Source organism: Hirundo rustica, chromosome 3, assembly GCF_015227805.2.
Source record: "Hirundo rustica isolate bHirRus1 chromosome 3, bHirRus1.pri.v3, whole genome shotgun sequence".
NCBI lineage: Eukaryota > Metazoa > Chordata > Aves > Passeriformes > Hirundinidae > Hirundo > Hirundo rustica.
In genome coordinates this window covers 6,908,598-6,926,157 of record NC_053452.1, presented here as the reverse complement: position 1 = coordinate 6,926,157, position 17,560 = coordinate 6,908,598, and the positions used below count along the sequence as shown (strand labels likewise).

General features: G+C 42.5%; 1 protein-coding gene across 1 annotated transcript; it reads left to right on the top strand.

Annotated features, from left to right (window-relative positions):
- Positions 1 to 11: 11 nt before the first annotated feature.
- On the top strand, positions 12 to 15,331 carry ANKEF1 (ankyrin repeat and EF-hand domain containing 1). The gene is made up of 10 exons (XM_040057852.2): positions 12 to 81; positions 4,669 to 5,055; positions 5,496 to 5,695; positions 6,718 to 6,867; positions 7,350 to 7,473; positions 8,339 to 9,134; positions 11,680 to 11,906; positions 12,741 to 12,907; positions 14,082 to 14,219; positions 15,200 to 15,331. The coding sequence occupies exons 1-10, from the start codon at positions 12 to 14 to the stop codon at positions 15,323 to 15,325; spliced, it is 2,385 nt and encodes a 794-aa protein (XP_039913786.1). The 3' UTR covers positions 15,326 to 15,331.
- The last annotated feature ends 2,229 nt before the right edge of the window (positions 15,332 to 17,560 follow it).

The following is a 17,560-nucleotide window of genomic DNA, read 5'->3' as shown; positions in this document are numbered from 1 at the left end:
CCGTGGCGGCAATGGCGGCCGCTGAGGCGGACGGGGGTCCGGCTGCGGCCCCCGAGTCCTCGGCGTCCCTCTGCCCCTCAGGTGAGTTCCCGGCGCTGCCGAGGGTCGCAGCCGCTGCCGGGAGTGGTGGCGAGAGGGCGGCGGGGCTCGGGCGCCGCCTCCCCGGCGCTGCGGAGAGGTCGGGGCAGAGGCGGCGGGCTGTGAGGGCTGAGCGCAGCCTCGCCGGACATCCCCCCCCTCACGGCCCGCACCTCCCGCCGCGGGCAGTTACCTCAGTGTGGGTGTCCGCGCGGCCACAGCAGCGCGTCCTTAGCGGGAAGCACTGGGTCATCACCAGCGCTCCAGCATTCTCCCCTTCCAGCAGTTTCTCTCCCGTTAAAGCCAGTCTCCTCTACAGGCCGCCCGTTCCTCTGAGTCGCAGTCCAGGGAAAATAAACCAGCCCCGGATGTATCCCTTACCTGGCTTCCCCAGGGCCCTGGGCAGGAGCGGCTGCTCACCCTGTTCCTTGTTCCTGGGCGCAGCAGCACTTCATCCCCGACTCCACAGCACTCCAGAGGCTCTCCCGGAGCCCAGCTGAGCTCCTGTCTGAGGAGACACCTCCCCTGAGCCCCTGTCCCCGCAGGTGTTGCTCACAAACACGATTGCCAGGTGCTGGCTGGCCCCCGGGGCTGCCTGCCGCTGGCAATTTGGGCTCCATTACATCCCAGTTTGGATGGATACTGAGGTGACTGGAAGTTACAAGGCAAATTGAAGACAAAAGGGTGCAAATCATTAGATCCAACCCAGCCATAACCTCGGGACTGCCTTTAGAGCACTCAGGATTGGGCCCCGTTTCCCAAAGATCTGAATCCGGGCTGAGATCTCCACACGACATTGGAACCTGCTCAGTTCAGACCTAAGTGCCCAGTACTGTGCTCAGCTGTGCCTCAGCCCAAGGCAAGGCATTACTGGAGAATTAACACCAAAAAAACCCACAGCATTATAGACTATTCATGATACTGGAATTCAGTTTTAGGAAGATTTTGCTTCATCACTCCTATTAAACATTAGTCACAGCCAAAAATTCAGTGCCATTATTGACATAAAGCTGTAAACATAGCATGACACTGTTACCACATTGGTTCCTTTTATATTGACATATAGGGCTCATGCTTATCTCTCTGCCCAGTGTGCAAAGGGATTAAATTTAGAAAGTGCTCAGCTATTTTCTCCCACTAAAGATAAAACACATGAAAATTTTGTTTACTGCTTTGTGAATAGTGATAATTAAAGGGACGTTTTCAACTGGAAGTGTTGAAACTGAAAAACATTGCAAACTTTTAAGGAGGCGTCACAAGTGCTTCCAGCAGCAGTTAGGCACCAGGCTTTGACAGGGAATGAGATCACTGGCCACCAGAACTTCCCTCTCTATCAATCTACCTCCATCACAGCTTGGAAAGCTTTGTGGGAAAACAGGAATCCAACTAAAATGATTTTCTTAATACCAGGTGTACTGGGAAAAGGATTAATCTGGATTTGAAATGAGTTCATGCTCTCCATCAAATGACACAAGCTGGCAGAATGAAGGTAGTGAGTCTGTTGATGTTTGTCAACAGATAAAATTGTTGCTAAGCAAATATTACAAGCTTGGGATTTGTGGTTACAGCTTCATGAAGCCCTCCCCAGAGCATGACTGTCTCAAAGCCACACTAACAATCCCTCATTTTCCATTAAACCATCTGTTATAGGTGATGTGATTAAAAAAATCTATGAAGTACATAGGGCTGGTAGTATTTACTTAATAAAAATTGACAAGATGCTGCAGTTATATTTTCATTTTAGAATCCTTTTTCCCTTGCTTATAACTTTACATGACTCTGGGTAGAGTTTTTTACCCCACCTGTCTTTCTTTGATGCTGGTACTTTAGAAAATTCTAATGAAACTTGATCTAGTCACTTTCAAACAAATGCTGCAAAGAAATATTAACTGTAACAGTTAAAATATTATGGTTGTTTTCATGTAAATTGTTGGTTCTTAATGCTTTGAAGCAAAGACTTTAAACAGGGTAAGGACTCAGTGGTGGCTGAATTGTGATAACAGACTTCACTATTGTGATAAAAATAATTTCACTTGTGCTCATGGAAATTGCTGCGCGTGAAATATTTAAAGAGTACTGTGATAAGCATCCCAAAAGCACCAGAAAAAATCTGACCAGGACTAAAATTGCACTGAATTGTGCATTACACTGTGAGCAGAAATGAAAATGTGCAGTAAGTGTAAGGTGTGCCATAGTCTCGTGTCCTGCGTAGGGCAGAGGTTATAGGAGCAAGTATCTCAAGGAATCTCCAAGCTAATCCATGAAAGACATCCAAATCCATATGTATTGAATATTATATCCATTTGTGCCTTCATTGAAGGTGAGTTACTTACAGGTTTTTACCAGCTGCAGTTCTGCTCATGTTCTGTGGCATTGCTAACCTATGTCCAGGAAGACTGTCACTTTGCTGCTTCAGGGGGAGAAAGAAATGAGTTTCTGAAAAAATACTGTGCAAAATCCAGGTGCAAATCATGAATAACAGTGGGAAGAAAGTTTTTTGGAAGTAAACCCAAGTTCCTTACTGCTTCAGGATGGTGGGAAGTGGAACAAAAGAGTAAGAGAATATTTAAACTTGTCAGTTCCATCTAAGTATCTTTAAAAGCCTTTCTTCTGTTGAATTTCAGTGGTGTAAGTACTCTAAGAGCCTTCCCTGCAGAATCTTCCTGCTGTTCCTCCTCACAGCCCCTGCAGAGTCTGCATCACAACTTTTCCTGTACTCAGTAGCCAGGAAAAAAAATTCCTGTATTAAGGATTTGCTCAGAAATTGCTTCCTAAGGCATCAGGCTCTAAAAGCCAGGCTCTGTGGGGACTCCAGTGTTCACTTCTACTCTGAAGTACCCTTATTTCTCAGCTCTAAGCTTTAGGACTACAGGGTTGCTATATGTGTAACTCCCCTCAGTGGGATAAAAATCTCTGCATTTATTCCCTTTCACTGGACAAAATGCCACAGGAAGCACAACATGGCAGGGCTGAGAATGAACAAGCACGAGGTGACAGGTCTAAGTTATTGCTACTTAAAGATTTAATGGTTTGATGTAAGGATATACTTTGTTTATGATCAGAATGAGGGTTATGTAAGACTTAAACAGAAAAGTAATGCCTTGTTTAAATGGAGAACATCTGAGAGCAGCTGACCTGTTCAGATTTCATTGCAAAGAGAAAGTCTTTGCATTTTAGTACCCACTTAAACAAGGGAGCCTCTTCTGATAACAGCAGCTTCACCCAGCATGGCTGGATGCACAGGGAGGGAGCTGAGGGCCTTGTCTGGCAAGGAAAACGAGAGGGACAGCTCTCAGAAATCTGCACAGTCAACCCAATCTCTGTTCCAAAACTAGGCTGGACACAGAACTTCCAAAGAAATGAAAGGCAACAGCTACAGAAACTACAACTGTGGTACAAAAATTAACTCTCTATCCATTCCCAACCTGATTCACCTTCAGTCATCTTCTACCTTTCCTTCAGTTTTCTCTCAGGGTTCCTTTCCAGAATGGGAGGTCTTGCCTCACAGAGTCTCTTAGGATTGTGCATCCTTCTGCATCTCTCTCTGCAATCTCACCTTCTCACAGACTTCCACAAAGTTCCCAGCAGTAGCCAGGCAGATGCGGAGTGGTCCCATTTACAGACTATATTGCAATAAATAAAAAACCCAAACAAACCAAACCCCAAGTATTCTCTAACAGATGTTCCCTCACCATTTTGTGGTGCATGTCCTGTAAGAGTTCTGGAGGACAAGCTGACCCAAGACTTGCAGAAGCTGATAGAAAGCTTCCCATCCACTTAGGAAAGCTTCAGAAATGGTCCCTACAATGTGTGACTCTTCCTGACCCTCCAGCCACGAGTGCTGAGACTAGCTAAAGGAGGCAAAAAAAAACCTAAAAGAAAAAAAGCATCCAGAATGGAGGCTAGTGCAAAGTCCTTCACTGGATTTTCTTCAAGAACCATGTGATGCATGACCTGGAGGTACCTTTTCTGAGACCAATACCCTACTATCTGCATTTTTTCCCCAAGGTTTTTGTTGCAGAGAAATTCGACTTACTTTTTTATGTACATAGCCTAGCAGGAAGTTCATACATCAGCTATCTAAGGGGAAAAAAAAAAAAAAAAAAAAAAAAAAAAAAAAAAAAAAAAAAAAAGATGGTGCTCAGGCACTGATGAGGTGATGCTAGTATCAATTTTAGTATCAATTTTATGTTTCAGCAAGTGCAGAGGACATGGTGTCTTGCAATTTTTTTTCCCGTTGAAAATGACATGCACAGCCTCCCCTTAGGCTTCCAAGTAATTGTAGATTATAACAGTTCCTTGAATGAAGAGCAGTTACCCTACAGCTCCTTAACGTAATTTTCTCCTTGAATGAGACCTCTTCAGAACAGCTGAATGACTAGAAAGAAAAATTTTGCAAGGTGCTACTTGGGTTTATATAGTCTCTATATGGGCTGCCTATAATAAAAGATAAATTTTTTCAAAGCTTAGTGTTCTGTCAAGGTAAAATGGATATTTTCATGCTGTGAATTTGGTCTGATTCCTGATTTTACTGGCTTGTCATTATAATCTCATCTGTGAGATTACATGTTTTCTTTTTTGTCCATGCAGAAAGAACTTCCTTGAAGGAAGACAATCTTCCCTATCCTGGGATGTTACCTGTCGATAAAAGGCTTTTAAACTTACAGATCTACAAACTTCTTCAGTGTGTTCACGAGAAAGACAAGAAGCAAATAGAAAATCTGATCCAGAAAGGATTCCCAGATCTCATTAATTACACGGAGCCTAAGGAAGGATACAGTGCCTTTCACGTGGCCTCCATGAAAAATGACATTGAGATGTGCCGCTTCCTGCTGGAACATGGAGCTCATCCAAATGTCCATGACAAAATGGGATGCACTCCAGCCATGAAGGCAGCTGAGCTAGGCCATGAGGTGATTCTGGAATTATTAGCAAAAGCTAATGCAGACATGACTGCTGTGGATAATGAAGGGAAAGGTGAGTGAGAAGGGAATACCATAAAGCAATCCCTTAACTGTGTGACACACTTACTGCACACGATGTGTCCCACCTGTGGAGAGGAACTGTGGTTGAGGGTTATCCTTACAGCCCAACAGAAGCTGTTGGCCATAACAGCTTTGATGAAAATTAAAATAATTCTCCCTGAAGAGTTTGAGCCTTTTAAATCACAAATCTCCCCAGGGCAGAGCTGAGACGTAACTTACGATTGAGAATCACATTCCTCCCATGGCTGTGACATACTGAACTCCAGTTTTCTCCTCAAGTAAAGACTCTAAATTAGAAGTCTTTTTTTTTGCATGGCTACACCCTCAGTGAAGGGGTCTCTGTTGCAGACTGGTCAGCTGTGAAGCTCACAGCCTCATAACCCTTCTGGTAATTTCCTTTTGCACCCTAATCCCCACTGGTTTCCTTTGCAGGTATTCTGTTTTACTGCCTTTCACCTACAAGACGCCACTCCCACTGCCTGCACATTGCCTTGGAATACGGTGCAGATGTCAACAACTGTACTACTACTGGGAGGTCTGTGCTTCTACAAGCCTGTGAGCAAGCTCATGAGGTTAAAGAAATGTGCCTGATTTTCTTGGAGAAAGGAGCAGATCCCCATGTAACAGACCCGGTATGAGCATTTCTGTAACTAAGAACAGATACAGGAATATAGAATAAATACCAGATGAGCTGAGTACATGACCTTAAACCCTCCCATTAAAATAATAAAGTAATGAAAACTGCTTAACTCTGTGGCCATACCTCTTCTCCTCTTCTGTACCACCCTTTTTTGGAGGAGAGAAATTTAAATCTTCTTTTAGATTTTTGTAGGTTTGGAGTGCAAATATTTCTCAAAATTTAAATGCAACTGGGCCAGCTCTAAGGAGCTGCAGTTCACTGTACTTCAGTGGAGCAGTGCTGATTTGTGTTCGCCTTGATGTGTCCTTAGATTTTTGAGAGCTGAAATAATACTCACTAGAAGGTAAGTCCATTAGGGAAAATCTGATGAGCAATCACGGCAGGAATGAGGCATAAGAAACTTTTTCCTCTTTTGTACATTTTAATAATTTCTTTGCTTCCTTAATTTAACAAAGACCTGAAAGACTGAAGCTCTGAGTTGTTGATAAATCAAGAAGCTCAAGCTTTCCCTTAAAGTTATCCAAAGCAAACATCCATTACTATCTAGGAAAAGACAACACGAATGTATTAGTGTAAACTTTTCCTCACAGAACCATAGTGAAATTCCCCGGTTTCTTTGCCTTCCCCGTAGCACTCCTCCAGCCATAGTTCCTTACGCTCCTGCTTTCATAAGCTGAGGTGGTATTTTGTGTTACATGTTGTAAATATGCATGAGAAGATACCCACAGAATAAAGGATTCCTTAACTAAGGAATTGATTTTCATGGGCATTATTCAAGGGACTCAAGCCTTCAATGTACTGGAGTTGCTGGGATCCGACTACTCTATCTTAGCAGCACTGACTAGATTCTGAAAGTTCACCTGACAGTATAAACTGTTAGACTCGTCTCCTTTTCCCAGTAATAGCTAAAAAGAGACTTCCAGTTTATGCCAGCTTGGAACAGTCAGATCCCTCTCCTGGAGCCTTAGCACACGGAACAAACAGTGAGTTGTTCTCTCGCTCGTTCCCCTGCAGGCCACGGGGCGCACAGCCTTGATGGAAGCTACAAGGGAAGGTGCTGTTGAGGTGGTGCTGGCTCTGCTTCAGAGGGGAGCCGATGTGAACCTGTTTGACTTTGAAAGACACAGTGCTGCACATTTCGCAGCCAAAGGAGGCTTTTTTGAGGTATTAACATTTGTGGTGTTAAAGCATTGCTGCAAAGCTGAACCTGGGTGGGGTTGTTTGTGGGGTTTTTTTTGTTACGGGGTTTTGGGTTGGGTTTTTGGAGTGTGTTTTTGTTGGGTTTTTTTTCAGTTCATTATCTCAGCTGATCAAAGCCTCATGATCAGTAATCAAAAGCAGATTCTTTTTAAGTATCAAAGGGATTCCAGCAATGATAGATAGGCCAGACAGGGGCTTAGAATGAGTTGGCAAGAAGATTGACCTTGGTGCCTACAACTACACAAGGTTTCTTTGTCATCAGTTAAATAAGCATAATGCTGTAGAAAACATTAATGTTATATGTGCATTGACCAGCTGAACATGGGAGAGAACTTCACTATTAGAATGGGAATGTAAAATATTGCATTTATTTGTAAATCAATCTCACATTTTCACATGTCAAGAAACAGACAAGATTTTTGGTGGGACTCTGTTTGTTTTTCTAGATTCTGACAATTATTTCAGGTTATAATGCAGACTTGAAACTGATTGCTATGAATGGTAACACACCACTTCATTACGCTGCGGAGGGAGGATTTACAGATTGCTGCAGGTATATAGGACAAAGAGGTACATTAAAACTAAGTTACTTTGCAACTATTATCTATATTCTATTTCTGTGCGAAAGGAAAGATTTTATTTGGGTATCTCTAAAAGATTTGACTCTTGGGGACCCTGTGGCAAAATTCTCCTTCAGAAGGACCTAACAGAGGCTCTTACTTCATGTGGATGAGAAAATATTTCTCAAAGAAAGCAGTGAAAGCACCAGGGCTTTGTATAACTTAGTGTTGGACAGCATTAGGTGGTTCTTGGTTTAGTTTGGTTTAGATGTATTGTATTGAAACTTTCAATGGAAAATAAATTTTTGATTTGATGATCATTTAAAAAAAATCTCTATGCAGTCATGAAGAAAAGTTCATGTTCATGGGTATTGAAACTGCCCTGAAGCAGCTGTGATCCTTTCCTGACTTGATCAGGTGACCATGGCACTTCAGGCTTTGATCCAAGAGGACCATGCAAAATCCCACATTCTGTTCTTCTGATAAAACAAGTGATCCATTGTCAAATTGTAATGTTGGGGTATAGAAATAAGTGACACTTCAATCTTACTTTCCTTCTTAACCTTGCTCACCACTTCAAGTAAAAATGTAAAGTTTCCACTGAACTTCTCTCCTTTTATACATATTCATGAGTGGATGAAAAAATAGAGCATGAGTTGCCCAATGCTTCTCCCTTCGGGAAAAAAATATAGACATGTGGCTGATTTTCCAGCCTGGGATCAATGATGTGGTTCCACCTACCATTGCTGTATACAGCTTAAACAGTATATGATTGTAGGCCTGTGGCAATGAGTTGCCTGTGCATTACAAGTTTCTCATATTACATAATTAGCAATTCCACTGCACTATTAGCCAAATTGTGTCCATATTTCTAGGCTGTGATCCTACATGGTCAAACTTGGCACATCTGACCCCAAGGGAGGTTGCCAAGAACCGTGGGTTTAAAGCAGCAGCGGCAGTATTGCGCAAAGTTGAAAAAGCCTTTAAAAAACCAGACGAGACCCTGGCCTGGTACCTGAGGGTGTACGACTGGTCCTTGCAGCATGAGGATGCCATCCGCAAGGAGTTTGAGACTGACCAAGAAGGAGATGGGATGGTGTCCAGAAGGGACTTTATATCAGTCATTCGGAAGCACTGGGGCACTGTGGAACGGGAACAAATAGAAATTCTTGCTAAAAAGCATGAAGCATCTGGTGACAAGGTCAGCCTTGACGATTTTTTTAAAGGCTCAAAATACTTGCAGAAAACCTTTCTGTTATCATCTTTTGGGCCCAAAGCAAAGAAGAAGAAGAAACCACAAAAAAAAAAAGGCAAGAAAGGCCTCCCTGTGCCAATTTGTGTAATTCCAAAGAGTGAACGTCCGCTTAGGGAAGATGGCTTCCCTACCTACATGGTCGAGGCTGTCCCAAACATTCCTGAAGAGCAACGTTTCAAACGGGACCAGCAATCCGCCCATCCCGTGCTCGATGACCGTGCCTGGTACGTGGATGAGCCAAAGAAAACCCTCATGGATATCAACTACCTTGTCAGAGAAGGAGACTTCGTGTCTCTGCAGAAAGCATTCGACGAGGGTGTGCCAGTAGACATAAAAGATAAATATTACAAAACACCTTTGATGGTTGCATGTGCAAGTGGCAACATTGTTCTTGTGGAGTTTCTTCTGGAAAAGGGGTAAGACAATTTCAATTTAATTGCTATTTTGGGAAGGCTTTCAAAAGCATAAATATCCAGTAAATATCTGGATGCAAAAGGCTATGGTTTGTTTTTTGCTTACATAACATTTAATATTAAAGTTAGTTCCCTAAGATCTCAAGTCACAGAGGGTAAGTTTATTATTTTTCACATTTTAGTAGCATGGAAATGAAAACAACCAAGAGATAATAAATTCCCCAGGACTGAAATTTTTCTTGCCTGGACTGTTGACATTTGGTCAGCTGCAGAGTTCATACCTATGTCTCAAGCAGTGCATGCTCACAAGAGAACTCTCAAGACTGGTGAATGATTTTGGGGGAAATCTGACTTGAAATACTTGTCTGAAATCATCGAGGTGATCCTGGACTTTCCTGTTACATATACCTGGTTTAAACCTTCACTTTCCTCTGCAGCTGAGGCAAGCTGAAATAGCAGGATTGACATCAGAAGCCCTTGCTATTAATTAGCCTGCTCCTCATTTTAGAAGTACTTCAGCAATTCTGTAGCCTGCAGACACACTTGTGAAAAATCTCAGTGACAACTTAAAAACGAAAGCAATTTCAGAAAGATTCAGTCATACTTGTGTAATAGCATAATCTCTTATAGTCAGACTGCTGTGGTCCTACAATCCTTCACATAGATGCTTAAATGAACATTTTTCAAAGATATTTACATTAACTTTGCTCTCTCTACCCACGGATAGAATTAATATTAATACATCTCAGGGAAAGTGGCTGTAGTCATTGCTCTGGTTCCTGCAAAGACTAACAGCACATGGATCTTTACACACCTGGTAATTACACTGACATTCCTAGAGCATTTGGAAAATTGTCCAATGTGTATATTCAGGTTTTTCAAAGATAAAGATGTAGGAACTACCAAATTAATCCACCAGATGAATCTCTGCTCCTTTTACCAAGCCTCAGTAGACAGCACTGGAGCCACACCATATTTAACAATGAGACCTAGAAATACAGTAACTTAGCTTAAAAAAATTAGTACCAGTTTAGAGATTTTTTCAACTAGGAAGTGAAAATGGAGAGGAAAGGTATCAGTAGCATTTAGGTTTGCATCTCCCAGTATCATGGGCTCGCAGTTTGGCACAGGCACTCAAATACTTTTACAATATAATCTTTTCAGTACAGAACCACAAATCCATATTGAATACAAAACAAAACATTTATCCAAATAAATGTTTAACATTTATTATGTTTAAAATTAAATTGGTGGTATCTACTTTCTATCTTCCTCCAGAAAGAATTAGAAGTAAATGAAATTTGGTCTGACGGGAAATTCTGTGCTTGATGGGCAGAAAATGCTGAGGAATTTTTAAATCAGTGCTGCATTGTCCCTGTTCCCATTGATTGTTTTTTTCTTGATAGAATTAAGTCAGCAAAAAGGGTTCAGAGGCAGACAGAATCTGAGTGCAGGCAAAGAGGTTGGGTTGAGAGAGAAAATGAAATAACTGAAGGAGCTTATTTTAATGAGAATTAAAACAAATGAAAACTGCATACAAATAAACAGCTTAGTGATTGAAAGATAAGAGATAAACGTGGTAGGTCAGGGGAATTTACTGTGCTGAGATCCCATCAAAGGTAGAATTCTGAAAAAGATTAAAAATTTAAACAAGGAAAGAACAGCTGATTCTGTGCTTTTATCTAGACAATCACCTGACCTGAAGAGCAAACAACTACCCTTAGAAGCAGCTTCCTTCATCATTTTTCTTCTTTCTCCCTTCCTCCTTGTCTTTTGGGAAGACAGGATCTTTTCATCCACCCAGTAAGTGGGACAGTGACCCTAATTCCCTTCAGGACCTCTAGGGCTGATAATGTTTTCCCCTCAGCTTCATTCAAAGGCAGCATATTGCAAGGATCTCCCCTGAACTAGCCCTTGCTTTCTCCAGAACATCCCAGCTTGAATTTGGGAGCAGAAACAGATCCTAGTCCAGCAGCACAGTAGCTGAATAGTTTTTCCACGCTCAGATTCCCAAGGCAGACCTTCTGTAACTCGTTTGTCAAAGGGAGAAGCCAATGCAGAGAAATGAAGCAGGCAGAGGGCAGCAACACTGGAAGGAAAGGTGAACAATTCCCTCTTGTGTAGGCAAGATCTACAATGTTGCCACATGTCCTGTAGCACCTGTTCTTGGCCCAGAAGTGTATTTTTGAATTCCTTAATCTGCTTTCTGCCATTCTCAGTGAAGCTGGAGCACAAACACTACAGCCTTTCACAGGACTAAGGTGTTGGAATGCCCGGGGTTTTTCCTGTACCCATGAAAATCTCCATGTGAAGGACACTGATGGCTTAGGGGGGGACATGAGCAGCACCCAGGCACACTTACAGTTACTATTCCATGACAACTTCAGGGATCAAATGGTTTCAGAGTAGCAGTAACAATATGAAAATAGCTATTTACATTGAATATGCCATTGAAGTGGGCAGTTCCAGTTGGTTGCATTTGGAGCTGGGGTTGTTACTGTAGATACTCACTGCTTCAGCTGCCACAACTGCTCTCACTCCCGTGCAGGGCTGATGTAAATGCAACAGACAATTTCCTGTGGACTCCTCTGCATCATGCTTGCTATCATGGACACCTGGATATCATTGAGGTGCTCGTGAAGGCTGGAGCAGCCGTGAATGCCACTGCAATAGGCGGTGCCACCCCGCTGATGAGAGCCATTGAGGCCTGCAGGCTGGATATGGTCTATTTTTTAATCACTGCAGGCGCTGATGTCCAAGCTACAAACAGCAATGGTAAATAGCAATCTCTCCAAAATAGGCTGTTTCCTTATTAAAAATGCCTGGAACACTTTGAGAACTGTTCTGCATTTAGGGTTGCTGTCAGGATTGGGATGAAGGTAACAGGTTCAGTTAGTTTTTTCCAGTCTGGAATCATTATTGAAAAAAAGTCAGCTTTCATGGGCTTTACATATCTAGAAAATGAAGTAACATGATTAATTGCTCAATTCAGGAGACTGTTACTCCTCACAAGATACATATACAGAGTTATAAGTGACTTTAATGAAAACATCCTCTCTAGTTATTATTTGAGGGAAAATTAAGTTTCAGTTGTGGTGCAGAGTATAGTCTGCCAGTCATTTAAGTGATTTATTTTCAGGCACACACAGCCCTGGTTAAAAAATTTCCTGAAGCTGTTCATTTACACCATGGGGCTTTCCCTTGCCAGCCACAGGGCAAGTACAGGCAGGAGATGGCTAACACAGTACAAGGTTAGGAATGCAGACCATCTCCTAGTGCTAAATGCTCTCAGCTCTCAGAGATCAAAATGACTATCTGCAGGACCAGTGTATTAAGCTGCAAATGTCAGAACATTAAGAACAAAGCAATGTAAGAATTGCTGTGATATTCCTACAAAATGAGTTTCAAGGTTCATTTCTGCCAGGTCGTGTTTCTGCAAGCAGTGCTGATGACAGCTGGTCCTCACACCAGTGTCAGGCACACTCCTGGCACACGGGATGGGTAATAAAATACTGGCCATACTAAATTCAGTCGATTGTCCAGTTGCAATAAACCAGTGCCAAAGTTAATTTTCATGGTTTTCCCAGATATTTATTTTTTTAAATACAGGAAAGACCGTTCTTGAGCTTGCTCAATTATTTGAAGATGCTAAAATAATTGAACTGCTTGAAAATCAACTGCAAATTTTGGCAGAAGAACAAGAAAAAGAAGAAGCAAAGCCAGCAAAAGGTGGGAAGCCAAAACCAGTAGAGCCACCGAAACCTGTGAAAAAAGAGGTATGAGAGATGGTAACAAAGGACTGATTTGCTAATAGCAGGGAGCTTTCTTTCCTTTCTTTGCCACCCATTTCTCTCTATCGCTGTAACTCGGGCAGCTTTGTTAAAGTGAGTATTTTCAGATGCCAATGCTTGTTCTTGTGAATATTAGAACTTGTTCATTGGTTGAAATTTGTCTTGTTAATTATACAAAACTTCATGTCTTCTCCAGACACACATAAGAATGATGTCCTGTACCACTGACAGGACACAGAAAAAGATTTCCTTTTCTTGTTGCCTCCTCCTGAAGTGTATGCTTGTCCAGCTCTGTTGTGGTAAACACTGAACAACTGGTAACCACAAATTTCTTAAAGGCAGAAGCTCTTTTTTCACAAGATAAGAACAATATCCTTCAAACTGGTAAAAAGGTTTTTGATTCCCCTAGTTGAACTCACTGAGACAATACCAGGCTTGCTAACTTCCTATTCTCCATTTTGTCCCATATCCTTCCTCTTCCACTCTTTACCTGAGTCCTGTTTCTCAAATCCCACACTGATGCTTGCCTGTTTTATTTCTCTCTGTTTTTTCCTGCACCCTCTGGGAGTCTTGAGCACCTCAGCATTGCCCTGTTCCCAAGGTGACCACACCCGGGTTCTCTTTTTGTGGATGAGACCTTCCTGATTCACCAGTGGTACTTGTTAGTCACATCCAGGGTGCTATTTAGGGAGAAGATGCAATTGTACCTGCATGGATGGAAGTGTCCTTCAGCTGTCCTGGACAGTGCAATAAATATGTGCCAGTAGCTAAATGCTGGCATCTCCTTTTCACAAAGGTTTTGGATGTCAGGGACAGCACAGGACTTTCAGAGGTGGGAGGATGACAACCTTAGGTGCTTGTTTATTCCTCACTTGGAAGAGGATGGGATCACCAGAGGTACAAGGTGACTGTCTTGGGACTCATAAATACCAGTTAATGTTTTAGTGCCCAAGGAGGAGAGGTGCCTTTTACCTTTGAAAAGGTTGGCCCTTGCAATTTTTGATTTAAAAAAAATCACCTTTGAGAAAAACAGATTCTGAAAAGATTAAGAAAAACACTCCCCCAGTAAACAGTGTAGCAGAGTATCAGAAGATGCAGGATGCATGCCTTGCTTCTGAACATGACCTTTTGGTATAATTGGTACCTTCTTCCCCTTCAGTCTCTAGATGTATCTCAGCCACCTGAGGAAACACCTGTTCCTGAAAAGACAAAACGTTCCCGTAGAGACAGTGCTGCTTATTGGAAATCTTTGGCAAGGAGAGAAAACAAAAATGACATTTCCTTCAGACCCAGAAAAGTATGTACAGCAGCAAAACATGAGTGCAGTTTTGTGGTAACTTAAAGGTAGACCTTGCTGAGATCAAAACCCAGAACAATCCAATGAAATTTCCACCATTCAACTAGCTTAGAGATGATGTGACACAGCTTGGAGAGGTTGCCACCAAACAACAGTAAATTGAAGAGTTTGTAGATGTATATTTATATAAAACAAATATTTGTGGGAATCAAGCTCTTATCAGGTTTTAAAATAGGATTAAAGTGGAGCCGCAGTAAAATAAAAATGCAATTACATTTATATATTTTAATACTCCTTTTAAAAGATAGGAGTCCATTTGCATAGCATGAGCACCAGCTTCTAACTTGCCTTCTTGATTAGTTGTCACATGATGACTTTTGTCAGTGACAGTCACTGAACTAGGTGGATCACAGCACACTAAATATTTGCTTCCTAGGGTTGGAAGTAAAACTTTTCTGTCTGGGTCTCGTTTATACATGCTTAGAAATAACTGAAGAACAGAACAAGATAATGACAGTGAGGCAATTTTTTTTTCTCCTTAAAAGGAAAAGAACACAACTGCTGGCTGAGCAGTTGTGTTTGGAGCTTGTTTATCATTTCCCTAACCCTGATTTCTACAATGGTCTCAGAGGACTGAGGCTACATAGCTGATGACTCTATAGCTAATTACTATTTTCCACTCTGAGGATTGTGAGCCTGAGTCAGTAATTTTAAATAATTACCTTAAGTTCTCCTTTCCAACATTATCTATATTTGGAGTCCATGGCATGCTCTAGATTGGAATTGACAACAAGAGAATGCTGTGTTTATATACACACAAATTGTTGACCTGTCTTCTGCTGGGAGGCCACATTGCTTCTTTTCTATATCTCAGTGGAAAGGAGGGCTAGAACATGGCTCTCTTTGGCTAACTGTATCTTCTTAGTGCTTCTGTTGCCCAAGTCCCATCCAAATTAACTCCAAACACCTTTGTTCTGTAGATATGGAGCCCTGACACCACAGCAATACAGCTTGCAGAAAAGCGAGAATTACTCCGGGAACGCGCTACTCTTCATGGTCACATGGAAGATTTTACAACCCTCTTCAATAGAAAATTCAACAGTTAAGCACAGCATCTGGAAGAAGATACTTCAGCACAGATTTTGAGGAGACAAAGATGTTAGAGGCTACTTTGCAAGGAAGGAATTGTGCAGTGCTCAGTAAATATATCTCAGTTATCATAAAAGAAAACCATATCAAGTTTTTCCTCTAGAGATTATGTTGCTTACACACAATTTTTTGTTGAGGGCTTAGTCTGGAAAAAGATTTGTCCATGTGTGATTCTAAGTCTTGGAGCTGGCTCAGTATACTTCATGGAATAGCCACTGTTGTGACACACACATATCCTTTCTAAAGGTGTGGCTTTATAAGGCTTTCTTTACCTCAGAACAAAACTTCTTTCTGGAAGACTCATTACCCTTTTACTCTAAATACACAGATACGAAGATAGCATTCAGTAAGTAGCTAAAACGGCAATGTTCTGAGTTGTCTGCAGAGGCAACAGAGAGATCAGAATTTACAACCAGGACTATCGCTGCCTAGTGTACTTCTTTCATGTTCTCCCATTCATTTGCCAAAGTGCAAGTGAGACTTGAAACTGCTTTCACCTCACTGGGCACGTATTGTTTTCCTTCTGATTTCTTGAAAGGGTAATAATCTCTATATAATAATCTGTAATCCATTTGCCATGTCTCCCACAGACCCTTGTTATCTCCCAGATGAAGGAGGGGTCTCGTAGAGGGTGCTGATGGAAACGTGCACTGCAGAGTTCCAAGCCACTGAGATCATTGAGTTCAACCTTTGACCACTGGGTCACCCAGACCATGGCACCAAGTGCCACATCCAGCCTTTCCTTAAACACCTCCAGGGACGGTGACTCCACCACCTCCCTGGGCAGCCCATTCCAGTGTTAACCCTTCCCATGAAGAAATACCTCCTAAAGTCCAATCTGAATATGTATTTCTTCACCCTCCAGGTGATTTTTCCTAAGCTCTTCCAATTTGCCAAGAGGGGGTTATTACAAACACTGTTTTGGGGCATCCAAAATTGGTGTCATGCTCATTGTTCCAAATTTTTTTGCTTCTAGCTTCTTTCTAAGAGATTTATCTTGCTCCATCACCTCCTGAAGGACCAACTGAAGTAACTGATTCATTTTGCATTCCCTCTGAACCACTTCTGGTTCAGCAGCTCCTCATGAGCATTCCTGAGAGCTGCAAAGCTTTCATCAATAATGACCCTCTGAGGGTTCTCCTGACTTTTCTCCTGGAGTAAAACATTCCAACAGGTCTGAACCCCACCGATCCCTCCCCCACAGCCAAGGGACCCTGTCTGTGATGCCAGTTTAACATTATGACCAACCCCTGAGGCTGGATAACTGAGGTTCTTGTTAATAGATCCCTCGGGGGGAATCAGAGTGAAACGACACTGAATGACCAGTGTCTGATTTTTATCTGTCAGCCTAAAACTTCTGCTGGCTGCAGATGACTGCAAATAACAAAAATAGTAGTGCTTCAGTTAAGTCATAGAAGGCAGTGTGGGCAAGGAGCCCATGAACGATTGTAAATGAAACTGCATCTCTGAAAGAAGCAGCAAAGGGGCAATTTGCTGAACAGTAGCCATCAAAATAAAATCAAGCAGCAGTCAGAAATTATACTGTAAGGTAAAACTGTTTCTGGCAGAGCTCTGTCAGGAAGATTACCTCGGACATCCAACAAGGCTTTTCCTGGCTCTTAGTATAAGGTTGAGCAGCACACCATTCCTTGTGGGATCCTCCACTACTCGTGTCAGGAAGGGATCATCAAAGCTTTCCAGGAACCTCCTGGACTGCCTGTACTTTACTGTGTTGCTTCTCCAGCAGCTCTCAGGGTAGTAAAAACCCCTCACAAGAGGGGAAAACCAGGACCTGTGATGTTGAGGCTGCTTTGAGCATCCTGCATTATGACATCACAGTGGTGATGAAATTAGGAGGCTGCATCCTGTGCAGGACACTCACTATGATCCTTGAGGGATGGGGGAATAGGAAAACGTGCTTGGCCTGGAGGAGGCAGAGCCACCCACAACTTTCCTCACCATCAGACTACCCTAGGACACTGTGACACAGACAGCAGCACTGTGGGCACACAGCCCCTCAACCAGGGTCAATACCTGAGCAGCTGCCCCTGGCCCAGCAGGCCAAGGACAAGGGAACAGCAGGGCATCCTGAGGCTGTGGATGCAGCTGGGATGCTGGCAGAAGGCTTAGCAGGTCAGGGAATGCCATGTCAGGAGCCCCAGCCTTGGTGAGGCAGATGCACACAGGTCAGC

Excerpts from the sequence above, each read along its gene's own strand:
- ANKEF1 (XM_040057852.2), top strand. The coding sequence starts at position 12 with ATGGCGGCCGCTGAGGCGGACGGGGGTCCGGCTGCGGCCCCCGAGTCC. Across the intron at positions 6,868-7,349 it reads CCAAAGGAGGCTTTTTTGAG|ATTCTGACAATTATTTCAGG; the intron begins GTATTAACATTT and ends TTGTTTTTCTAG. Across the intron at positions 9,135-11,679 it reads GAGTTTCTTCTGGAAAAGGG|GGCTGATGTAAATGCAACAG; the intron begins GTAAGACAATTT and ends ACTCCCGTGCAG.